The sequence below is a fragment of the Vidua chalybeata genome, chromosome 6, assembly GCF_026979565.1.
Source record: "Vidua chalybeata isolate OUT-0048 chromosome 6, bVidCha1 merged haplotype, whole genome shotgun sequence".
NCBI lineage: Eukaryota > Metazoa > Chordata > Aves > Passeriformes > Viduidae > Vidua > Vidua chalybeata.
In genome coordinates, this window is record NC_071535.1 from 14,554,288 (window position 1) to 14,580,328 (window position 26,041).

At 40.0% G+C, this 26,041-nt stretch overlaps 1 protein-coding gene across 2 annotated transcripts in view; it reads left to right on the forward strand.

Moving 5' to 3' along the window:
* SYNE3 (spectrin repeat containing nuclear envelope family member 3) overlaps positions 1 to 16,956 on the forward strand; it is a 56,471-nt gene extending 39,515 nt beyond the window's left edge. For both annotated transcript variants that reach the window (XM_053946415.1, XM_053946416.1), the window contains 5 exons: positions 562 to 688; positions 864 to 1,019; positions 1,629 to 1,778; positions 3,007 to 3,045; positions 14,624 to 16,956. In XM_053946415.1, the coding sequence (XP_053802390.1) occupies positions 562 to 688; positions 864 to 1,019; positions 1,629 to 1,778; positions 3,007 to 3,045; positions 14,624 to 14,821 (670 nt within the window). In that variant the 3' untranslated portion in view covers positions 14,822 to 16,956. The remainder of the gene's footprint in view (positions 1 to 561; positions 689 to 863; positions 1,020 to 1,628; positions 1,779 to 3,006; positions 3,046 to 14,623) is intronic.
* Positions 16,957 to 26,041: the final 9,085 nt, after the last annotated feature.

A 26,041-nucleotide genomic window follows, 5' to 3' on the forward strand; every position in this document is an offset into this window, starting at 1 on the left:
TCTCATCTTCCTGTTCTCCTTGGAGATGCCTCCAAGGAGGGTGTATCTGCAATGGGATTTGTGCCTTTTGCAAACCTGCAGAAGTATAAGCAGAGCTAAAAGTCTTCTCTTTAGCTGGGAAATGAAGATATCATTTATTTTGCCTCTGCTGTGTAGTGCTGAAATGCTGCTCATATTTACTAGTCTGTATTAATATTTCATCATGTGCTGCATGTATGACTGTATCATACACACTGTCAGAATAGGCAGAAAAAATGAATTATCAAATTGAGGAAGGTTTGATTGTACTGCCTCCTGTAACCAGAAAGAAAGGTACATTGCCAAGGTATTATTTTTAGTCCCCTAAATAAAAGAAACAAAACACTTGGAAATACTAGAACTAGAGTCCTGGTGCAGCTGTGAGACACTCTGGTTGGGAATAACTTCAATGGCAATAGTGTTATTAGTATTAATAATGATATAATAATAACAGTAGTGCTGTTTCCGCAGAGCTGTCTCCCATAGCCCCAGTCAAAATGTGGATGTCCACTGCACTGATATCTGTGCTTTTGTGTTTTCAAGCCTCCTCAAAAAGTGGCAGTTAAATAGACCAGGGGCTGACAAGAAGAAGAAAAGAGCATTTGTGGACAGCAGATGGATGTCTAGACCTACTTTCCACCTTTTTGATGTCGATCCCAGCCATAAGCAGGTGAGGTGGGGACTCTGTGTCTGCCTTCATATCAGCTTCACAAGAACAGTTTCATTGCCTTCATGTGATATTGTGGGTTACAAAGTTGGAGGTTAAGATTTCACAGTCAGGCCTTCAGAGGAAATGTCTGACATAACAGTAAGGGCTTTTTTGTTCCTGTTGTTCTGTATCCTAGGAGAAGATGGTAGAAGGGCAAAGTGCAAGCAGCCATTTGAAGCTCCTACATGACTTTGAAGAGTGGCTACGAGGAGAAAACACCAAACTGACCAAAATTCTTGCTGGGACTCCATCTTCCACAGAGGAAATTAAGGCACACCAGAGCAAACTTGAGGTTAGTTTTCAGGGGGTGAATGGAGAAAAATACTGCAATAAGTGTGAATTCTTTCAGAACTAAAAAAACCCAAGCAACAACAACAAAACCCAGAACCACTCTACCTACCAACCAAAAACCTACCACCACCGCCAAAAACCCAAAAAGATCCTCAAGAGCAAATAGACAAAAAATTCAAACACTGTACTCTCTGCTTTATGGGACTCCAGAGCAGATGAAGCTCAGGAATTTAGGATAAATTTCATCCTTTCTACTAGGAAGGGTCTGCCAGAATGAAAAGAGAAGGGAGCACCTGGCATTTAGCTGTTGGGCTGGCCATTTCCCGTGTGGTATGGCAAATTAAAAGAAGCTGATTAAAATCAGTGTCAAATCAGTGTTTGGTTTCACTCTTCCTGTTGAGTATAGCCAAATGCCATGGCAATTTGTTAGATTTGTTAGATTGTTAGGAACTAAACACAGGAGTATCCAAGGCTACAGGAATCCTGCAGGTGAGTTTCATATCATTTCAGTGCAAAAAAGCAATAACAAAAATAAATGTGCTATTGCATAACCACTGTTTTTTCAAATGCTGATTTAAAAAGTGGCGCTGACCCTTGTCTTTGCCTTTAGGAGCTGCAGTCCCGTGTGCCTCATGGTCAGCATCTCTTTGAGGACCTTCTTCATCTTCATCCTGTGGTTGGAAGTTCTGAAGGCCTGGAGGACCTGCGTTACCGATGGATGCTCTACAAATCCAAGCTGAGAGAATCCCTGAGCTCACCGGTAAGTGACAGCACACAGTCCACAGCTGCTGAGCTCTGCCATTGCTCTTTCAGCTTACTTCACATTGCTAGCTTCACTTCAGCAGTATTAATCTGTGTCTGCTTAATTAAGAGTTGTGTGCTTTTTCCCTTTGTACGCTATGCTCAAAATATTTCTTGAGCTGGAAGTTTCAAATCAGAATAGTAAATGACAAAGAGGCATGCAGCTGGGATCTGAGAGGTGTTTGTGTGTGTGAATACTTTGGGTGTGTGCCTGGTTCTGGGCACATGGATTTCTGGTTTTTGCCCTTTCTCCACACAACATTCTCCATAGAGTTATTTTTTGGCAGTTCCTGCAGTAAGAATATATTCACTGTTCATTGTTTGTGTCTCCTGCTGTGAGACAGAATAGTCACACTCTGAACTGATTCAAAGTAACTGCACAGAAGGACCTAGTCCCTTTTGAAACTGTCCTTGTAAGTTAATGATTTGGAATGAAATAAAGAGGAGGCATTTTAATGCAAAAACCAAATTATTAAAGAAGTTACCAAGTTGTTATATAAGGGTGGCATGCTAAGTGTGGCAGAAAATTCATCATCATATTTAAGATATTCCAGGGCATGCTAAAGATACTCCCATGTTCTTTGCATAAACATATATAATTATTAATTAATATTTTTCTAGGTTAACTACTCACATTATTTGAGCAGCTTCAAGATACCATAATTAAAAGATTAGAATTTACAGGTTTGCATGTGGTACTTTCTGTATACAAGTGCTTTCAAACTTGAACACCTAAAATTTGAGACATTTTAAAATTTTCTGCCTTGAGAAACCTTTTCTTGAAATCCAAAGCTTTTTTAGAACATGAATCCTTTAAAATGCATGGAAGGTAAGCATGGATTTTATTAATAAAGAGCATATTTCTGTGTTTGCCATTGATTGTAATGACTTGTTGTTTGTTACCAAAACCTTCTGTAAGCATTAACATAGTCAATAGGTGTCAGTAAAGTCAAAGCTATTGCTGGGAGAACTGCTCATCTGATTCAAGTAGTCAAGAACCTAAAAGCATGTCATCTTTCTGCCTAATGTTGTTAAAAAGCCCATTAAAAAATCTCGTGCTGGTTCACTCTGTCCAGGTGACCATGAATATGAAACAAACATCCCCTGTGTGGTGAATATTCATTTACAGGCTCCTCTGGGATCTTAACTTCATGCTTCTTTTTTTTTTTTTTTTTTCTTTTAAACAGAGTGCTGGATCTTTGGAGGAACCAGACAGATTCAGAAAGGCAAGACAGTTTCTTATTATTAAGCTAAAAAAATGTTTGACCAGCCATTTTGCAGAAAATGGTTTTAAAATTTTCTCAAGATTCCTGAAATCAATTTGCTTATTAAGAGCCGCTCTTAAAGAATTTGTTATTTTTCTCCAGATTTTTTAATGGAAAAATATTCCAGAGTTTTTACTCTTGAACTAGGCTTACTATATCTCTAGAAGCTAAATATCCATCTGCTGGGAGCAGAGTGAAACTCAGTTTTTATACATCTACATGCAACATGAATTAAATTCATTTTTCAGATGAGACCAAGGAAGAGCCAAAATATCTTTCTAAAGGATTTAGTGGTTAAGTGCCTAAGATAATTTTGAAAATGAGACTTGTAATTTTTTAGGCACTTCTGAAAAAAAATGCTTTGGATCAATCAGCCCACCTTCTTTCTAATACAGAAAGCCAGAGAACATCAAGAGATTTTCTAATGCTATTAGACTAAGTCCTTATTATAAGCAGCAAAATTCCTCCTGTGATTGATTTTCTTTCTAAGTGATGACATAAGAAACAGAAGCAGTACAAGAGATGATAAGGAGAAGCTAAAAGAAAACAAAATACTGCCAGTTTCTTATTAAACCAAGCAGCACTTCTGATCCCATTTTTATAAAGTCAGCAATTTTTTCTGTCATGATTTTCTTTGTTTATAGATGCTGTTCTACGTTGTACTGTCTTCTCATTTCCATTTGTTTTTAGAAGGAATAGAATAAGGCTTTATTTGCCTAATGCAAAGGAGGTTGGATGAATAATGTGTTGCAGGATCATAATCACATAGTCATTTTAAGGTAAATCAAGCCCTTGATTTCTCCTGGTGCAACACCTATGTACAAGAGACCAATATTTAAAGGGTGCAGTACAGTGCACTTCAAGCATGGCCAGAAATCAAGACTTTCCTCATTCTGATGAGATATTCCTCTAATACTCAAATGTGGAGTAGCAGCTCAAATATTTTTTACCCAGCAAAGTACTGACCAGTTTTAAGGCAGTTTTCACACCTTTCTCAATAGTTTTGGCTGCAGTTCAGCCTTGCTGAAGACCCCCAAAGACTTTCTGTTCTTGCCTGTCTGGCTTAGCATTAATTGTTTCAGCCAGTAAGGTCACCAGAATTTTTCAGGCTGGAAAAACAGTATGACATTTTAATACTTGGTGTAGAAGCAGCCAAACATTTAGTAGTACTTCTTTTCCCTAGAAGAGGCTCACAGGGAGATTCCAGAAGACTGGCCAAGGAATTCTCTGATTTCATGTTTTTTGGTTGGGTCAAGTTGTTTATAGGAAAAAAACCAAAACAAACGCTTTAGGCATATGCATGTCTCCACTACAGTTAGATGCCATTTTTTATTTATCTGCCTTGCCTGCCTTGGGGTACATGGTATTTATTCACCCTTAAATTCTTCAAATTAGACTAAAGTCTTCAGTTAATTTTCAAAGATACTGGCTTAACATAATGGCAGGCAGCAAACATTTGTCAATTAGGCCTACAGCAAGAGCACAAAGAAACTCCACTCTGTGAGTTTTTAATAGCTGCTGAACACAAAGAGAAACTGCTCAGGGTGGAAAGGACTGAAGAACTAAAATACCTCATAAGCATGAGGAAAATGGCTCCCATTGCACTAACAAGTGATTTGCAGTTTCCCTCCAGCCAGTGCAGATGTTGCTGTAACTTATACCCGGCTCACTTCAGTGGGATTTCGCTGACCTCAGGGCTTTTATTTTCTGTTTAAACAGTAACACTACAAGAAGAATCCAAAAGTGTCCCTTTTTTTTTTTTTTTTTTTTTTTTCCATTTAGGTTTTATCAGGATGTGAGACAGTGTTGCCATAAGATTTTTGAGCACCACTTAAGAGAGCCAGGAAATAATGTTGATCCCTTTTGGGCGTATCACTGTTTGGCCTAAGAAAAGAGGAAAACCAGGCCAACTGCAGAATTCTAGGCTATGCAGTTTACTTTAAATTCAGATTTAACACCTAAAATGTGGCTAGAAACAAAAGAAAGATTAAGCAAAATAATTTTGTATGCATGAATATCTTTTCAAAGCTATGGTAAAGGAAGCCAACTACCTTGAAGAGAATGTCTGATCTCAGAAGTTGGTATCTGCAGGAAGTACAGGTGGCTGCATCACTGTGCTTGCAACAACCAGTGAATTTGCATAAAATAGGATCAGGTTATCTCTAATTTGGCAGCTCCCTCATGCTCTTGAGTCACACAGAATCAGCAGAAGTGGCAGAAGTTGAGGTATTTTTGGACTGCTCTCTGTTTTTTGCAGCACGAGGTCCCCAGTGCCTCTGCTTGTCTCTCCTGTTGGAGCTGTGAATGTTTTGCAGCAGCAGATCAACATGGAGAGAGGGAAGACCTAGCTACAACCATTCTCATTCAATTGCCTTCTGATTTTATTCAATTTCTAGCCTACATGGCCAAATGTTGGGCAGAATAGAGCCTGCTCTATGTATAGTAATGTGCTTTTTCCTGATCATTCATCCATTGCTGAGGACATGCCCCTGCCACTGGTGCCCTTAGGAGCAGAACAGCCTAATGATTGTGATGTGAGTGACTTCTTGTTGATTAACAAAAAACAGTTGCAGGAAATTGCACTGGCTGCAGCGAATTTTTAGCAGGTGCCAGTGACAGCCAATGTAGATGGATATTTCTGCAGGGTACCTAGCACACTCAAGAACATAATCAAGCAAGTGCTTAATAATAACTATGATAAATGTTACTTTCAAAGGTTGGCTCCTAGCTACCTGAAAATATTCCATGAGCATTCTTAGCATAAATAGGAAGTCGAAGGCTCATTATTTACAGATCTAGGTAGCGCTGTTTGATTTATTTTCTCAAGTTCTCAGAGTAATTACTTCCTTGCTAAACAAATGATCTGGCTTTATTGTTTGTACAAACAAAATAATTAGAATTCATTACAGCATTGGTCAGCTAATTGCTTCCTTTGAGATTCTGCTAAGAGTAATCTCCTGTAACATACAGACAGAAGGAACATGTAATTTAATCTTATTTAGAGACACCATTGATCTGGAGTCAATCAAATTAATGCAGTCATTCAGGAAACTGCAAAGCAAGAGCTGCCACAGCTTGCCAGGAAGAAAACAGTACTGTGGTCTGCTCTGCCCGAGTGCAGATATGATGGGAGTTCCTCATGGCAGAACAGCACAGCATTCCGTGTTAGTGCCTGTGGTAGTGGTGTGGTACTGAAAGTGTGTGGCCCATTTGTTTCCCTCAGGTCCTGCTAGGTGTTACCCACTTGAAATCTTCAGTACAATTACAGTCTTAGTAAAGTGGAAGAGACTTATTAAAAGGTATCTTTTCCTCAGTTTTTAATACCTCCTTTATAGATAAAGATAATATCTCTCCAATTCTTTTTCTTCATCACTCTGCCTATAAGCCTGTGCTTACCTGTTTTGGGAATTATACCATGACCCAAACACAGGATGAAGGGCATCTTAACATTAAAAATTAGCAGATAGACTTATTTTCTCCCTACAGTGATGTTTGCTCAGAAAGGAAACTTAGTTTAAAAAACTCCAAAAAACCCCACCTCCAGAAAAATCCTGACTGCCCATTCCTAACTCAGACTCACTGTTAAGTATGCTGGCCAGGCAGCAGCATCCCCTTTCTTTTCCAGCAGGCTCACAAGTTTCCCTTCACATTACTGCACCTGGGAGAATCCCTGCCTGTGTGCTCTTATTTCTGTAGGTCTCTTTTCCAATTTACATTACAGTGTCCTCAACTGTTAGATATCTGGGGCTTTTTGTTTGTTTTTTATCTGGTCCTGCCACACCTGTGCCTTGCCACTGCTCTCTGCCTGCAGCAATGCTGGTGCAAGGAGGTGCCATCCTGCTTCCCAGGACACCTGGTTCTTCCTTTCTTTTCATGCTCGTGTAGTATTTGTTAGGCAGGTGGTTGGTGCTCCCTGCTTTATGTGAAGAGAGGTGTCCTTTAACTGCCTGCCAGGTTGTGAAGTATGTGCAGATTTTCACCAAGGAGATAGCTTAGCTTAGAATGATTTTCTCAGCAGACAAAATTTTATGCCCTAACTGAAAGGTAAAGAGAGAGAGAAATTTGTTGAGCAATAGCAGAATGCAACCAATTTTCCATATATACCTGAAAAAATGTTTTAACACAACTGTAAAAGGCACTGTAAGAAAAACACTTCTAATCATTACCTCTAATTTTTTTACCTATTATTTATTTAAAAGTAAGCCATTGCTTTTAAAGTATTTAAATAAAATGCAAATATATTGAAATTATGTATAGTGACTGCTGAAGTTTAAGAAAAGTTTGATCCTGACTTGAGAGAAGTCACTGGCAAAGCAGCTGGAAACATACATTGTTGACATGATAAACAAGATTTTGATGTCAGTAATTTCTTCTGCATTTTGTCTTTCTTTCAGTTTTTATTCTTTCTGTGCTTATTTTAATTAGTTTATTTCAACTTGCAAGGATGAATGGAAGTTGGAAATTGGGAGAAGTTGTTTTACTTGCCTGCCTTCCTGAATATAGAAGACTAAGGTCTTTTTCTGCTTGCTTAGGTCTGAAGACTTACAGAAATCAGTGCTAATTTAACAGATCAGGCTGCAGCTCTTGTCCTGTGATATGCTCCTCCTGGAAGCATGTTGTGCTGTATATGCACACAGAAGCTAACCTTTATAAATCCATTTGTGCCACAGTAGCATATGGCACAGTGCTTAGTTCTAAGTGACTTTGCAGCAGAAATTCTGAAATACCCACCATATGTGGCTGCTGAAACCTCAGATATGAACTGCTGGCTTGTTTTCTGTTTCTTTTAAATGAAGCCTCCATGAAAGACTCTAGATTATCCCCCAGCCATGTTGAGGTACTCCAGAATCTGCCCTAAGGAAGAAAACAGTCTTTAATTTGCCTGTATACTTACCTATTTACATGCATATGCTTATGCACTTCAGAATTGAAAGGAACATTAAGGTTGCAAAGTCAAGCAGTCTGAAGATGGAAAACATCAGAGCTAAAATTGCTTGTATGGCTGCAGTTAACCTCTCTTCAGCATTCTGGTTCAGTCTGGCAGCTCTTTATGCAAAGGAGAATGAAAAGCACAGGCATCAATGGGGTCCCAGGCCTCCCTTACTCATTCCTCACTGCTGGTTGCCTTCCCTGGGCTTTTAGGAAAATACAGCTCTGAATTCGGGGTCTCACTGTCCTTTTGCAGAGGCCACATAACCTCTAATCAACAGAGGCTGATCTTAGTTCCTGCTGTGGTTTATGGAATTATGCTTTGCCTAAGAGCATGTTGGATGCTCAGTTCTGTGGTGACAGTAGTATCCAACTTCCCTAAATTATTTCCTTCTTGAGAAGGCCAGCTGTGATTTGCAGTGTGTTGCTTATCTTGGAGAGGACATTCATGGCTCTGAGTTGAGAACTGATGAGAAGCCCAGGTTCAAGCAATCTCACACTGAGGTAAAAAAAAGGAATTTGCTTTGGTTTGAGAGAGCAGCCTGTGATCCCCCTGGAACTGATTTCTTGTTGTCAATAACCTGCCTCTGTGAGTGACAGCTGAGGAAGTACCCAGTGGATCTCAAGTGGCAGAAACATGGGGTCTCTCAGAGGCAAAATGCCACTGATAAGGCAGCTGCTTCACCAAAACAAGTGGTGGTGCTTAAAACTCCTATCCAGGCATACTCCTCTCCAGGATGAAAGGAATGTATGGCAAGCTGTGGTTTCAGCCTTCCTGGCAGCTTCAGTTATTCTCAGAGGAATAATGAAGTGTTAGAATCCTTACCTGTATAGGTGATCCTTTCCAAGGCCTATCTATTCTTCCTGTTAAGAAGTTCTTCCTCTGTCCCTATTGCTGTAGTTTGAGCCCAATATGTTGTGACCTTCCCACTGTGGAGGTAGGCCTGGATTCATCCTGCCTAGGCATTTAATTTAGGGTTTCACATCTTTGTGAATTGTGCTGAGAGTGTAGATGATGGTTGACTCTCCATCTCTTGTAGGATGAACTAGGAGCCAGGTTCAAAGCTAACACAAAGAATTTGTTCTTCATGCCAGCTGGAACTCCTTGCTAAAGAGCATTGAGGACTCTGTATAGTTTGTGTAGGTTTAAGGGGAAACTGGACAGTATTTGGAAGAAAGATTCCCTAAATGTTAAACAGATGAACAAGCCCTATGAGGCTCAGGAATCTGCCTGAACTGAAAGTAGCTGGAGGCTGAGAATATTAAGGAGAAATTATTTATGCTTGCCTTACTGCTTATGCATCTGTGCCAGCTGCTGTAGAGTAGAGGATACTTGGGCTGGGTACAGCCCTGGCACAGAGTGGAATGGCTGCTGGTGTCTGTGTGTAGTGATTGTAGGACACTAAGGCATTGCTCTCTTTATCCCTAGGTAGAGCAGGAGTTTTCAGGCAGCAGTGCATTTCTCAGGAAATACTCTGAGGTAAGAGGAATAAATCCAGACTAAATATTTTTTCTCTGCTGGATCACTGACTCAGTGGTGCAGGTATGATTTTTGTCAGGCACGCTGGTGACATACAAGCAGCAGCAAAACCCTGCTAATGAGGCTGGTATAAGATGCTATATTGCTCTGCTCTCTCAAATATCTAGATTAACTGTGTGTTTTCTTATATCCTGGAATGTGGTCAATAGCAAACTGGGGGGCACTGATTTTTAGTAAAACACTTCAGCAACTTAAACTGGAATATTATGTAGCAAGTTCTAAAGTGCTTTTCTGCTGTTTCCCATCCAAGTGATTTTTCATGGTGCATTTGGTCAGGAGTTATTAACTGCAAACAGATTTAACTTCTGAGGACTCCCTCGATCTAAACCCATGCTTGTCATTCAAACACCCCAACGTGAATCAAGTACAAATGTGAATTTTCACAGCCAGTGCAGTTCATTTGGAGCAAGCATGCATTTAGCATTACACAAAACACAGCCGTCCACCCCTTGACAGTCCTTGCTTGTCCTGGTATTTTGAGGGAGAAGGGGGGGGGCACTTATTCCTGACGGTGAACTTTAAAAGTATATTTTCCTTTTAAATGCCAACCTATTCCTTTTCCATGTGTGTTTCAAAAATATCTCTGACATTTTGGCTCAATACCCAGGTATTCCAACTGTTATTCTAAGATGGTGGAAATTAAAATTCTGTTGACTTCGCTGGAGCTTTGCCAGTTTTTCTCAGAGGAAGATTTGATTTCAGAATATTTAGTGGAGCCTGTATCTGATACATGCACTGCAGGCACTGTGGGTGCTGGGTGGTAGCTGTACTGATGCCAGTAGCTGGAGTGATTGGGAAAGGGAAATTCCACTCTGTAGCAAGGGTTGTGGTTCCAACCTTCTCATCTTTCTGATCATCAAACTTCTATCTCATATGGAAATTATATATTCAAACTGTCTCTTGCAAAGGTAGAACTGTGTTAAGCTGTCCTTTTCTAACCCTGAGTGATGTGCTAAAGGGTTGGAAGTGTGTCCTGACTCCAGGACCCTGATCACTTTGAGTGCAGTAGAGCAGAGGTTTGTATCTTGGCCTCCTGAATTTCCTGTTGGGGCCATGGTCTCAGATCACTACATGCTGAAAGCATCTCTTTTTCACATCACAGATCTAAAAGAATATCTTGACTTAGTAAAATTGAAGTGCTGTTTTTTTCATACTCAGAAAGGGAGTCAGTGCCTCATTTTCCATGCCTTTTCCAAATGTATCATCTTTCCTATTAAAATTTACTGTGTCCTTCATTTTTTTTATCCTTTAACAACTCTCATAGTTACACCAAAAAACCCTCCAAAAAACCCACAAACAAATAAAAAAAAACCCAAAACCACAAAAAAAAAAAAAAAAAAAAAAAATCACCAATTGTTCCAGCAAGCACAAAGCAGTGGAACTAATGTAGGTTTCATGTTACAACAATGACGTATAACTAATGAATCCATTTGTAAGATACCTGCTGACCTCCACAGACGAGTAGTTCTTGATCCTGACTTTATTTAGTTGTTCCTGTGCATAATCCCACTGTAGGCACTGAAATTAATGATAAATCTCCTGTAGATTTCAGTGTTTACAGGTTGAGGCCCTCATTTATTAAGGGTTTATCATTGCAAATTTGCTGAAAACACCAAACTCTCACAGCTCCTGTGGGCCTCATTTTCAGTCCTGCAGAGGCATCATAATACCATGTATGCTATAGCTGAGTCATTCCCGTGACAACAAATGGGGTCTAAAATACAACATTCTGACCTTGCTGTGTGATCAAACAAAACAGAGAAGACAGGCATCGAAGACAAAAGTTCATTGAACACATAAACCCAGCAAGCAGGTGGGAGAGAAGATAAAGACAAAATATTTCTCCTTCTCTGAAGTTCTGCCTTGAGGTAACTGTCTGTCCACAGAGTTTTCTAATGCTAGGATATGCTATGGTTAGCCTCCTCTGCAGAAAGCTCAAAGGAGAGCAAATGAGAGCTTGTTAATAAATCCATTTTGCATTAATTCTTTCTGGAGGATGAGCTGTGAAGAGCAATACTATTTTACAGCTTCTTCCAGTGTATCTAAAAGCAAGGCACTTTGAGAAATGGGATGAGATTGAAATGTTATTTGAGTTATTTATAGTCTTTGCAATAGAAATCAAGGCAGAGTCAGTGAACTGCTCTGAATCAAACCCTGGATTGGTAGAAAAATCAGGGTAGGAAAAACAGTGGCTAACTGGCAATGTGGCCATCACAGGAAACCAGTGACAGGCCTGAGTGACCATAAGAATCTGCTGCCTGGGCTGTGACAGGAACAGAGACAAGGCACAGCTGGAAGCGCTCACATTTCCCACCAGTTCATAGGCAGAAAGATGTAACAGGGGAGAGATGTGTTGCAGCTGGCCTGGCAATGAAAGAATAGTTTCAGATGGAAGTGGCTTTCAAACCCAATTCTAAAGGATTGACAGCAGTAAAAGAGAAGGTTTAGGCATTGCTAGGAAGATTGGTGGTCTTCAAAACTGTGTTAGTGAGAGGTACATTTCTAAGTCCCAGTTTGAGTTTGTGAGAACATTTTTGAGGTTTCCAGTTGGAGTGAACTATTGAACAGTTACTCTCAGGATCCTACCCCATAACAACATCAGCATTAAGACTTACTGTGCCTTAGTAGTAGGGCAAAGAGCATGGTTTGAATTGTCCCAATGCAGAATTAACTCAAATTGGATCTTCCACTGACAGAACTCCACTTGTTAATATCTACAAACTTGCTCATGGATTCTGGAACCTGGCTAGGGTCTTCTTCCTTATAGATAGGGCGCTCTGGTAAATGTATTTGTCATATTTATGCATGTTGTGGATGCAATGAAGAATTAAGAATGGGAAATCTTTGTCAATGAAAACAGAACTGTGGATGACAGTGCACTGGTTTACACTGAACACACCAAGAAGTGGCTGATTCATGGCATTACAGAGACAAGCCCAGAGAGCTCCAACCAAGAGCTGTGGCTGCTGCTCTTGTGCATAATAGATTTAGCATTGACTGTAAACACAGAAGACCCTCCAGGTTTTGTTCAGCCCATAGGCAGATGATACCCAGGGGGAGAAGGATTTCAGCTGTGGACTAGAGAAGGGAAAGTCTCATTAGAACAGCTACTTATGCCTTGCACTTTGAGAACAGGTCACAGTAGGAGCAGATGACATCTCCAAGGCAGCCAGGTTGGTGAAGCTTTGCTTTCATGGGTAAATAATCACTGTACCCAGGGAACTTGCCCAGTGGTGCTCAAAGTCAGTCCCACTCACACCCTGGCATGTAGACTTTATCCACTGACACTTCCAGTGTCCAGGGATCTGAGTTTTACTTGGCCTCAGCGAAGAAATTACAACCCAGGTACTGTGGGCCAGAAATGATGGAGCAAGCAGCTGTTCCTCTGCTGCCTCTACATCTGCCTGACACAATAATTAAATCTCATCAGCCATTCAATATAATGGAAGCAAACCAACTACAACAGAAGGATTTTGCAGCACAACTGTCTCATGATGTGTAACTGCAGCTGTATATTTACCTCTGTAATTAATTCTGTAAGCATTTATATGGAGTTACAAGGGACTGAGTAATTTAGAAAGCAGTGGAAGAGATCATTAAAAATAGCGAAAGGCATAATTACTTTCTTCTACCATCAATCTCCTCCATATCTTCTCTGCTGATGTTTCTTATGGATTGTTTATGTTCATTACATTACCTTCTTATCAAAATTATCTCAGGTTTCAGGTTTCATTTCCAGGTTGGAAAAAGGCAACAGTGCTATAGTGGGACAAAGGCATTGCCTGTTAAACACCCCATATTGAGCAGAAGCCCTAATTTTGCTGCAGGACTGACATTGCCTGTGACTTGAATACAAGAAATGAATTTCCTTTTGTGGAAAACATGGGCCCCACTTCAGTGGATGCTCTGTGCTGACATTTATGTTGTAGGCTGGTACCTAATGTACTGCATTTATGCTCATTGTATAAATCCTTGTTTGATGAAATAAGTGGGTTATTGAGCCCTTTCTATCAGACTTCAAGACAGGTTTTTTTGTTTTGTTGGGTTTTTTTTTGTTTTTGTTTTTTGTTTTTGGTTTTTTTTTGTTTTTTTTTTGGTTTTTTTTTTAGTTTTGTTTGTTTGTTTGTTTGGGAATTTTTTTGTTTGGTTTTTTTTGGGGGGTTTATTTTTTTTTTGGAAACTCACGCAATTCAGTCCATTGGCAGGAGTTACCCAGGAATCTTGCCAGTGGAAATCTCCCTTCTTAATTAATCTTTTCTGAATTCTGTAGCCATAGATACATTCTCTCCTGGTCATGCTAAACCGGATCAAATTTATGAGGTTAACTGACCTACTTTAGGTTTGGACCAGTATAGAGAGAGGTGTAATAGGACTCCTTTGTGTGTGTCCCCCAGGGCTGCATAGAAATAGATGTGGTTTTAATGTCTCCTTCACTATCGGTGTTGTGTTTCTCTCATTTTTTTTGCATCACATAAAGTTTTAAGCTGGGCCTGGTAAGGTGTAAGGTATACTGAGGCAGGCTGTACTGTGGGGCCTTTCTTCTGACCTCCAGTCTTGTAGACCCCAAGGTCAATGCATGGTGCTGCAGGGCAGATGACTAGGGGCTGGATGAGCTGCAAATGAAGCTCCTTTGTGCTGACCAAGAGCAGAAGCTGTTCCTCTCTTCCAGGCACCAGCACTCTCATTTTACTGACTGGAGAGTAGCAAACACAGACCTTCTGCGCTGCATGGTGGCTGTGAGGGGGCCAGTCAGCACCTTGGGCAGAAGCATGTGTGACCACCACTTTGGAAAATGGGCTTGGAAGCAATCATTTTCTTCTAGAAAGTTAGCAGTGTTTTCCTTCTAGAAAATAACAGTTTCCAGCAAGGAATTCTTGAAAATAGTTAAATATTCTCCTAAAAGACATAATTTAACTTCAGTCACCTTCAGTGTGCCCATCACCCAGACTGGGTCCTAGGCCAAGGACAAAGGGGGCTGTTCTGACCTTCTCCCTGGCAGTTTGATGTATTTGAAACAGACCTCCCCAGTAATGTATTCTTCTGAGCTGCTCTTTGGTTTGTGTTTTCCAGAAGCGCTCTGGAGGCGTGTGCTCATACCTGCACCGCGTGCGCCGGGCAGCGCTACCCCTGCAACTGCTCCTCCTGCTCCTCCTGCTCCTGGCCTTCCTCCTGCCCCTGGCAGAGGAGAGCCACAGCTGCACCCTGACCAACAACTTTGCTCGCTCCTTCAAGCTGATGCTGCGATACGAGGGCCCACCTCCGACATAGCTCCTTGGCACGGCACGAGGTGATGGCAGAAGGGCAGACTCCTTGCTTTTAATTGCAACTAATGTAGATTTTAGGGCTTCTAACACAGCCATCATGCCAATGGGATAGATCACATAATGAAGCATAAGATTAATCCACTTTAATCAGGTATTTGAGCAAAATTAATATTTTTACACTTTTTTATTATTGTATGTATAATATGTATATAGAGATTGTGTATGTATGTACATATATATATATAAATGCATATCTGTGGTCAAACTAACAACCACCCTCCACTTATCCACTGTTTAAAGATAATTCTGCAAAGTTTCTGCCATCTGCCAGCAAGCAATACTGAAGGATGGTGTTGTGGGATTTTCTGGGTGATTTGTAACATCAGATTCTTGTTTACAAATGAAGTCAGAGCAAGTATGAGAACATGTGGTCATGCACCAGGGTGTAAACTGGAGAGCAGGCACAGTAGAATCAGGTTTGGATAGAGTGGTTGACATTCAGTCCAAGGAAGATTTGGACTTTTCTCTTTGAAATCTTGAGCTGATTTTTCGGTATCTGGATACAGGGATTGCAGAAGCTAATAGAAATGTTTCTACTGACTTCAGTAGGAGTGGGAGTGGACCTCCTCTTGTTCTTATTTTTTAGAAGATTTCTTCTCCAATTACTGTATTCTCCAGCCTACCTGAATCAGGAGAGGTGGAATACAGTGGGAAGAAAGCTAGGGAAAAAAAGAAAAAAGAATATATTTTTTTAGCATCTCTCTAGCAGGAGAACTTTTAAAATCAGGTCATAATTTTCTGAACAAATTTGTGAGCACTGAACAAAACCTTGTATCACCAATATTGTCTATAAAAAAATAGTAGGTTTTTTGTGTTTGTGGGGTTTTGTGGTTTGGTTTGTTGGTTTTTTTACTTTATAAAGAGGCATTTGGTAATGGATTCTAAAGCCTGAACAGTGGGATGCAGCCTGGCTCAGTGTCAGTAAAGCAAAAGTTGGAAGTACTTTAGTAATACCACCCTGGAAACAAGATTCCTACCTAGGATTCCTTTGTATTAATGGTTTATTGAAATTGTGTAAACTGATTGTATCAAAGACAGTGAAGCATAGATTTCTATGTAATCTAAACTCTAAAATTATGGCAACTTTTCATTTATTTACCTAACCCTATGTCTGATTTATCACATTTTTGAATGTACATTATACATTACCTTTTATTGTAAAAGCAATTCTCACTTCAGAGTGATGAAGGCATTTTTAGTGGTGTTTTACCTAATTGACTCCTTTTTCCATTTCTGAGAGCTATCCCTTATTGTCTCATACAGTAGTAATCATGAGGAAAAAAAAATAACAGAAGAAACAGTTACTTTCCCTCTCCTGGCTGTGTTGCAGGATGAATTACTCTTCTGTGTATCAACACTTGGTGTTGTTTTCTGCATAAGGTCTAAAATAATACTGTAGCTGACAGACTGAAGGAGGAAGGCACTTACTTAACAAAATCATTAAAGTTCTGTTCAAGAAGCAAGCTTGTGTAGAATCAGGAGGCATAACAGCATGGAGCTCAGTTTAGGCACAGGATTGGGAGAGCAGGCAGTGTGAAAGAGGAGCAGCTAAACATAGAGAGGAGAGGTGTCCATCAATTTGTAAAGCCTTAGAAAAGGAGTCACAATTAACACAGAGGACAAAAGCACAGGCTCTATGGAGGAAAATAATCTCAGAATCCTTTTGGCTCCCCTTCCCTTCTACAGTATTGGTAATATGACATATTAAACAGCTTTTCTTCAGTTTTCAAGATTTAAAATGGGGCGAGTAACAGGGCTTCTACCAGTGTCCTGAGGAGATTTCCACCACCAGGACTCTGTTTCTGACTATACTGGGTTTGCTAGTGTTGGATTAAAATGCCAGAAGTCTGCTAAAAGTGTAAAGAGTGGAAATTAAAGGAGAGACAACATTGATGGTGAAGGTAAAGGAGAGACAACATTGATGGTGAAGGTATCAGTCAAAGTGCAGGGGAAGCATGGAGCAGGAGCTGAGATGATGTGGGTTAAAAACCTGGCTGTCAGGAGAAGCTGACAGCAGAAGAGCTCTCAGAGCAGGCAGAAGGGACGGGAAGCAGAAAGGTGAGGAGAGTCCATGTATGCTGAGCAATACCTTTAGGAAGCAAAGGAAGGCTTGTGTTTTCTTTCATGAAGGAGCCAGATGGAGAGGAGCTATGATTTTTCAGAGAATGGGTCATATTAATTCCTTCTTTGCAGCCATTCTTCCTGGGGGCAGAGGACCTACCTCCTCCTCTCCTGATTAGCTGTGCAAGTGCCATGCACATTCTTCTAAAAATTGCTGCCAGCCCTGGGGGAGGAAACCCCTGTGGCTGCCCAGCAGGGAGTTAATCATCATACACATCTCCATGTCAAATTAAATCTTCCTTTAGAAAAGAAGTGTGGGGGAAGAGGGGCAGTAACAAAACCTGCTCTGTGTGGTTGTGGATGCGTGTAGGTGTGCACACACCTTTCTGTGATGTAGCTACATTGCAGTCCTCTTGGTTTTGCTGAGCTGATCCAGGTAATGAAAGTAAAGTACCAGTGAGAAAGTAAAAATAATGAGGAATAATAAAGCTGCAAATGGAGGTCAGTAGGGAAATAGAAAAGTTTTTTCTATGAAAGCCCATAATCTCACATCAGATTTCTTTCTGCCAAGCCTTTCTGATCTGGGTGATTTTTATGGGTTCACAAATGCATTTGACACCATGGGAGTGTGTCACAGGGGAAAAAAAATTCTGCACAGAGGATCTTACAAGAACAACTGCATCATCACCTTGATGTTTCAGTGTGGTGGCAGGTTTAAAAAAAAAAAAAACCAAACAACTAAATTAGAAACACACTTTTGCTGCTGGGTTTGCAATCAGTTTATTCTCTAAGTCCCTTGTCTGTAATCTTGGAAAGTTTTGCTTTAAATCTCAGTCAATCCATTCTCATTAATTTTAAAAAATTGAATATCTCACAGAAGTGATGAGTATTTCTACTTCTTTGCAATGAAAACTATCCAAAGCACAGGACTTTAATGTTCATATCACTGAAAACAATTTAAGTCTTCCATAATGTCATTTACATCACCTGTCCAAGGCAGGTGTAAGATTTTTCTGGCAAAGAAAGAAAGAAAAAAAATCACAAAAGTAAGCTTGAGATATAAATGTGAAATTTACTTTCTTTTTTATTCTCTTGTGGGTTTGTTTTTTTTTTTTTTTCTGAAAAGCTTGCAATACTGATTCCTGGGAGTGTGTGTAAATATTAATCAAGTTAGTAATTGGAATAATGAAAACAAACTGCCCAGTCCAGCTTCCAGGAAACTGTACAAAGCTCAGATTCCTCAAAACACAAACTAAATCCAAAGGATCTTGTTTTTAAGAACTGGTTTCCAAACCAGTCCTTAAAATCTTGAGCACAGTTCCTTGTCTTTGCTCACAGATGATTTGGTGGTTATATGCTCACTTTTGTGCCTACAAAATCCCCAGCTCATACATCTCTGACATCCAGATGTAACTGAGATGTGTTATAGCTCAGGTTCAGACTGGGGCCACTGCCTTAAGCCTTCCCTTGCCAAAACGTGGGATGCACAGAACCCTGGATGTGTCTGCAGCTGAGGACTTTCACTATTTTGCCCCAGTGCAGATGCAGCCACAGTCAAAGGGTGCTAAAACCCTCTGAAACATATGGAGTATGTTTGAGGTCGTGAGTGGTTTGTGCACCTGGCCTACCCTCCCTGCAGACACCCAGCCTGTTCACGGAGCTCGTCCGAGCTCTTGCCTGCGCTGTTGGACCCAGGAGCTGCTTGACCACATTAATGACCCTGCAGTGCTGAAGGCAAAATCCTGCACTCCATTGCCCATGCATTACAGTAAGGCATTACCCAAAGGCACACTTCAAACCCAACCTTTGGCACGAAAGCAAGCCTCATTTGTAAACTGTAATTGATTTTGAAGCCTGATGCTTTCCAGAGAATTTTCCATGGCAGCAATACATTGAGGTAGAAAATTGCTATTGTGCCCCATGTCTATTAAACAGCCCTTTCTCTGATTTTAGCCAGCAATTTAAATGGTATGAAATATTATTTATATATGCCCTCTCCAGAAATCTCTGTATGAAAAACATCTTCAGTTCTAAGCACATACATTAAAAATGTTCTATTCCTCTGCTAGCACTCAATCTCCAAAGCAATCATGATTTCTGCCAAGTGCTACTCTATTTGTACAGATCCAGACTTAGAAAACTCAAATATTTGAGGCTGTAAATAAAGCTACTAGGCTAACTAGTAAAACCACCTAGTGATCACTGAATAATTTGGACAGTTTTTAGAATAGCTGCATGCTTCTCCTTAATCCCTTTTGTTGGAGTATTTGTAGACCTTGGAGAGAAGAAATGTCTCCAAAACTTGGCCTTTCCTAAAAAGACAGATGGTGATCTCTGCACATCAGAAGAAATAGTGTTTTCTCTTTAGTTGCTCTAAACCTCAGGAGTTTGCTACATCTGATCTCTTTTTCAATATTTAATAGGGAATGTTTTACTTTGATGTGTGTGCATACACATCTCATTAGCATTAAAGAGATTTGACGAGTGAGTTCATGTGCAATAATTCTTTTAACTTGTGTCGATACAAGAGAGTACATTGTTCTCTTTTCTTTAGGAAAAAAACCAACCAAAACTGCTGTGTGACAGAGATTCCCAGACCAAACATAACCTTTTGGAATAACTGATTACAGACTGAAACTAAATTATCCACCATAGGAAACTGGAAAAATAGTTTTGCCTTTCAAGAAATGCTGGTATAAAACCCCCAATAAACATGTCTTTGCCAGGCATCATAGATGTCATAGGGTATGTACCCAGCTGGCTGTAAGAGCTGCTTTTGGAGAGTTTACTACCTCATGGACAGTATCACCTGCTAGGGTGCAGCTGGAAACACATTTGTCCAGAGAACCTATACCAACTTCTTCCAGAATTGCTGGAGGCTATTGAGGATGTTCTCAGCAGCTCCCAGATCACTGACCTGCTCTGAGCCATTACAAGTTTATTGCATTAATTTATCTGTCAGAGGTTGGCAACTCTCAGAAACCAATTTATTAAAGTACTAAAGGTAATATTTCTGGTGCAGGCAACATGATTAATTGAGAAATCAATCTTATTACTTTTGCCATATTTGAAAAAATATATCTGTTGGTTATACTGGAATATAAGCAGGTTAGTTGTAGGTGCTGGGTAACTGCAGGATGTTTTAGGCATGAGGCATTTTGACTTTTACTTGTCATTTAAGAAATGTGGGATAATGTTACACTTGTTAAATGGTAAAGCAAAACAAAGATTCTTGAATTTAAAAAACAAACAAACAAAAACTCTTAAAAAAAAAACAACCCACCAAACAGAAAAACCCCAAAAAGCAAAGTAGGAGGGAATAATCTGTCACACAGTTGCTTTTTTAGTTATCTCTTTTCTATCCAATTTAAAATATGAATATGTGTCTACTGGAGAGTTATCAGTAGATCTGAAAAACAAGGAATATATATCAGGAATATACCAGTTCAAACTGTAGCCTAAAAGGCACTTCTATTCCCTAACCTGCTTCAGCAAATGCCAGATTTTACCTCATTGTACCTGTGAGATAAGAACCCTCCTCCTAGTAAAGTGTGGGTAAGGGGAAACTGCAGAGCTTAAGGTACAGCATGCCACTGGAAGCAGCAGGAAACATTAGATCTTCCAAAGGCAGCCTGATATCTCCATGCAAGTGGAACTCTGAGGTCTGGCACAATGAGAGCAGTCCAGGACTAATGACAGGAACAAGGGCTCTGCCATCCTGCTCTGCCAGACAGAACTTCGAGAGCAGCCATCAGCACAGCTCAGCTTCATGTTCCTGACTGCGGAAGGAGGCTCCCCACAGGGTGATTCACTTGAGCTGAGATTTGAGCCCTGGAAGGGCTTTTATCTTTTCATTAAATACAGAAGAAACTGCTAAATTAAAACCCCTCAGTGACAGGTTAATGGTAGGTGGTGGGTGCTGATGCTCCAGGAAAAGATACAGGAAATGCTGTTATAGATGGAAAGCTAGTCATGATGGTTTCTGATCAATCCTCAGGAGACAGAAATGCATTGTAGAAGAGAGGTGGGAATTTTTCTGCTCCTTTTAAAGTAAATGTCAGGTATTGTCTTTGGTCTTCTGGATTTTGGGGGCAAGCCTATTTAGTGCCTTACTGAATGCTAGTGGCTTTCTGGCCTCATAGCCATTTACACCAGCAAGTTCCACATTATTCCAAGTTGTGTGATAAAGGTATTCCCCTGAACTGGTTTTGGATCAGAAACCTTTAGTCTGTGCAGTGGGGATGCTTTGATTTTCCTTCTTTTGGCCACTTTGTGTTAAATCCAAGAAAGCAGAAAGACCAGCACCCTTTCCAGGCCATGTTTTGTCTTTCCTTCTTTTATGAGAACAGAGGAGATTTGGCTTTGCTTCATTTCCAAAGTAAATTATCCCAATATTTTATTCTTCTTTTCCTGTTGCAGTTCTTCCATAGCCTAGACCATTCCTATCACCTTAGGTGTTTCCAGTGGCTGTTCTTCCTCAATAACTAGAGCAAAAAAATCTGGTCCAGTTTCAGTGAGTTTAAAATCCAGTCATTTCTTCCCCCATTGTAGTTCCTCCTGCAGATGCTCTGTCTGTTTTTGCTGTCCCCTGTGTCAAACCAGCCTTCATCACTATCTGGGGGGACTCTAGTCCTGGCCAGCCATTTCTTCCAAGTCTCCTGGCCATGTCCTGCCCACATCTGCCTTCAGTTTTGGCTCAGGGACTGCCCTTAATAGTCACATCTGCAGACAGGAGTGTGAGGGTGTCACTTAACAAACAATTATTAATAATGAAAGCCTTGCTCTTAGCATTGTTCATAGCCTGCCCTGAGCCTCTTTCTCTTCCCTCTAAACAGGTTTTGATGTGTAATCCAATTTCTGTGTGCAGAAAATTGCCCCTCAGTCAGCTGCAGCTCTGTTTCCCTCACATTGTCACTGCTGGGGTAAGAGTTCCCAGGTGCTGCTCAGCCAGGGTCTGTGCCCTTGAGCTGCCAGGAGTTTTCCACTGTCATTGTTACACACCCTAAATAAGCCAGAGCCCTTTTTTTCTGACCTGGGAGGAAAAAAAAAAAAAAAAAAAAAGAAAGAAAACGAAAATGATGACTTTTAACAAACTGATTTCACAACTCATTTATCAAGCCCTATAGCAAGCCATTCATTTTAGCTCCTTTTTGCTCCATGAAAAGCTGTGTGTTAAAAGGGAGAGGTGAGTTTGGAGAGCAGTGCCACTGCCCTCAGCAGCACTTTGCTGGGAGGCCTCCCGCTGGAACTTGGGGGTAGGAGCTGTGATTTCTCCTGAAGTGATTCCCACCTAAATCAAATTATTTGTTTTGTCAAGTCGATTAAGCACTGAACACCACAGACTTTGTTTCACTACAGATGTGAATGAATGCCTCTGTATGGTACTTTCTGTTGCCATGAAATATATATATATATATATATATATATATATATATATATATATATATGTATATATATATGTGTGTATTTATGTATATATATATGTAATGGGGAGCGTAATTATTGCTCTACTCTAAGAAAGGTGACATTCCACTTCAATGTAACTTTTAAGTGCAGCTTTTAAGAGAAACCATATCTTAAAGGGAAGCTGGAAGTGTTTAGAGGTACATGTTGTAATGAGCTTTGATGAGATTTAATAAGCTTTGAGTTTGGGTTTCAGTCTTTAGGGTGAAAAGCACCCAAGATGATTTTCCAGCACATTCCCAGATCAAACCCTGTAAGAATTTAACCTGGGAGGCATTGCTTGAGCACTGGCTGTTCCTGAAGGTGTTTGCATGTGCTAGGTGTGTGTCTGTCCTCAAACTCCAGCCTCCATTTTGTACATTAGTTTGACTGGAAGGCAAAAGACACACCTTTGTCTTGATCCAAAATCCTGGTGGTAATTTTTGCCACAGTAGATGTTTTCCCTTTGATCAGTGTGACTCTTCCAACTTTTTTCCCCTTTTAATTTGTTTTCATTGAGTTTATTGGGTGATTCCAGGAGGGCACATTCCATCTGCCCAGCCTCAGAGCTTCCCTTTCAGGAGCACACCTTCTTCTCATTTGTTTACTTGACTCTACTGGACCACTGTGAAGCAATTACACGAGCAATAATGCAGGTGTTGCATTTTTCTGTCATTGCCTTTTGTGAGACATAGCTCTCCATTGACACTGAAAAGTGGTAGGAGGCCCAGAAGCTGCATTGTTGTTTACTGGCAATATAACCCATGTCCAGTGTTCCTGCAGAGCTCCTCACTCCTCAGAGCAGGGGGCTGTCTTGGGCCCAATTTAATTCATAAGCCTGGATTTTAAACCGTTTTGGATTCCTTCACCAACACTCCATCAATCTTGCTTCCATCAGTTTTTGTGCTTTTGTTGAGTTTCAAGCTAGAAGAAAGTTTAAAGAAAGGTGCTAAGACTCCCATATAGGGTGAGTAAATATCCCATATATTTCACAAAAATTACGTCAAAATGAAGGGATTTGCTCTCACATTGAACAGAATTAATAAATTCTAACTGATAAATTAAATAGTTATTAAGAACAGCCTGGAGCAAAGTTTCTGCAAATGAAACCGTTCTCTGCTTTTAACTTAAAAATCAGCAAATACTGAGGTACATTTTGCTGCTTTCTTTTAGAAGTGACGTGAAACTAAAATGGGAATTCTCCTTAACAGGAGGTTTATTGACATGAATCTAAATTTCAGCAGCATGTCCCATGTTAGATCACCTGCCTGTGGGCACAGGGAAAACCAAAGGCTGTTCACAAGAGAAACTCGTATTATGAATGGTTTTAAAATTCTTCAGAGCTCCCATCCACTTCCAAATGTCAGTAATGGGGAGGATCTGAAACCTTCCTGTGAACCCTGTCATTTTGCATGTTGAAATCCTGGCTTGAATTCAGGTCTCCACTTCAGCTTTTGTAAATGTTAATATTCAAGTAGAACAAAAACCTTAGAGGCAATTACAGCATGAATATCTTTTCTAGTTTATGTATAGTAGCTGATAGCAAAGTCTGCAGTAATAATCTGTGTTTATACATGTGCTGTACAATGTAACAGTTGGGTACAAAATGCCTTTTAACTGTCACAAGGAAATAACTGGATTGATGTCACTTTTTGCTTGTATGAATATAATTATTTGCCTTGCGGGGACCAGCTCCACTTTTGTCATGTTATTTATGATTTTTGAATAAAATTGTGATAAATTAGGCTCGTTTCTAAGGTAAACAATACTGGAGCCAAGCAGCTGTCTCTGGACATGTGCATGTTATCACAGCTGATATCAAGTCCAGGTCTGACTCCTTGCTTTGCTTGGACCTTTCTTTAACCTTTCAGGCTTATTCAGGGAAATGTGGACCACTCTATTTTCTTATTAAAAATACGGCTTTATGAAAAGCTGAACTTATTTTTTAAATCCTTTCTTTTCTGGTTCAGAAAGACTGTAACAATTATATTTTTCTAAACTGCCTATTGCTTGTGTTGGGAAATTATATAGAGATATATATTTTGCTCTACAGATTTCCATGTACTTTTGGAACTCTTTGTTTTCATAGATAAATCCTCCTGTTTGCTAGAATTAGCTCAAAAAGCTGTAAGCTTCTGTATACTGACTCTGTGAAATTCTACAAAAACGCAGCTGCATCAAAAGACTGACTTTATGTTTTATGTAAATTGTTGGAGCTAAGTCATCCTGAGTGTTATGCCACGCAAGATGTACAAAAAGAAATCAGGTCATTGTTTTGAAAGGCTGGACAGCGTTATGTCACGCTGCCTAAAAGTCCCAGATGAAAGTCAGGAGAGTTTAGGCTAGAAATGGTACCATTTTGGGCCCTGAGTCTGTAGCTTTTTTACACTGTTTAAAACCTTATTTGAAAATTAGTCCCATGAAACTTCAAGGGAAATATTAAAAATAAGAGCTTGTGGTGTGTGACTAGCTATGATAAAATAAGGACCTTTTCTAATGAAGAACATGGCCTTTTAAGTAGATAAGAGGCTATGATTTTAGTATTTCAGGACAATTTTTTGTTTTATTTTCTGAGCTGTGGACTCCTCCTGTGTATTGTGGATTTATTCCATAGCTGAAATGCCAGATTAAATTGATTGAAGCCCCATGAACAGATGAACATAATAGAAAGCTGCAGTGAAATATTGCAGAAAATGGCCTGATTTCATTCTTCAGAGCAATAGTTAAAGTAACTCACAGCCTTGGCTTCTTTGCACCTGTGAAGCAGAGGCCCTTGTTTTGTACCTCAGCTGTGGTATAACATGGAAGGATTTCTGCTCTCTGCTTGGAAAATAGTGTCTATTCCTCATCCTTGTCAAAGCATAATATTTCCCAAGTAAAAAAAAAAATCTGATTCTTCAAGACTCGTAGGAGAGTTAAGGGGCAGCTGGAACCTTCTGTGATCTAGCCACATTATTCCAAAAGTTTATCCCTTGATGACAAATAAAATATGATGTGACTTTGCTGTTTGCAAGTAGGATCAAGAGACTGAAAAATCATCACCCCAAGCCCTTGCCTGTTCTGTGACGCTTCAGTGTTACCAATGAACTGTATTGAATTGGATTATAAAATCATAGTATTTTATTGCATGTGTCCTTTTTTGAAATGAAAATATAATTGTATTTGATGTTGCAGTAAATAAACACATGTGCATTTCTTTTTAAGGACTTTTAGGTTATTTTGGGTGGTGGCTACACATTTTTGCTGTCCTTTTTTCATACCATCAGAGTATTTGGGCTGACCTAGAAACAACCAGAACAAGTGAAGCAAGGATAAAATTTGCTGTTTCCTGCCTCTCTGCTCAGGTATCACTGGAAGATGGCTGTGCTAAATGTAGCTACTTCATTCTAGTCCTCTGAGATTTAACAGAAAATGTCAGCTTTTCTGTAAGTTATTTAAACAGAATTCTACTGGACCTGAAGAAAATGTGAATTTGCTAAATCATATTCTGATTCAGCATAATTTCTTATGGCATTGGCCCCTGACACTCTCTGTGGGTTTCTCTTCAATCCCAAACCTGGTAAGACAAAGGGGAGATTTTTTGTGAACCTTGGGTTTGAGGTTAACACCACTCACATGTAGTGAGCTGGCAGTTTGTTAGTATAAGCACTGCTGATCTCTC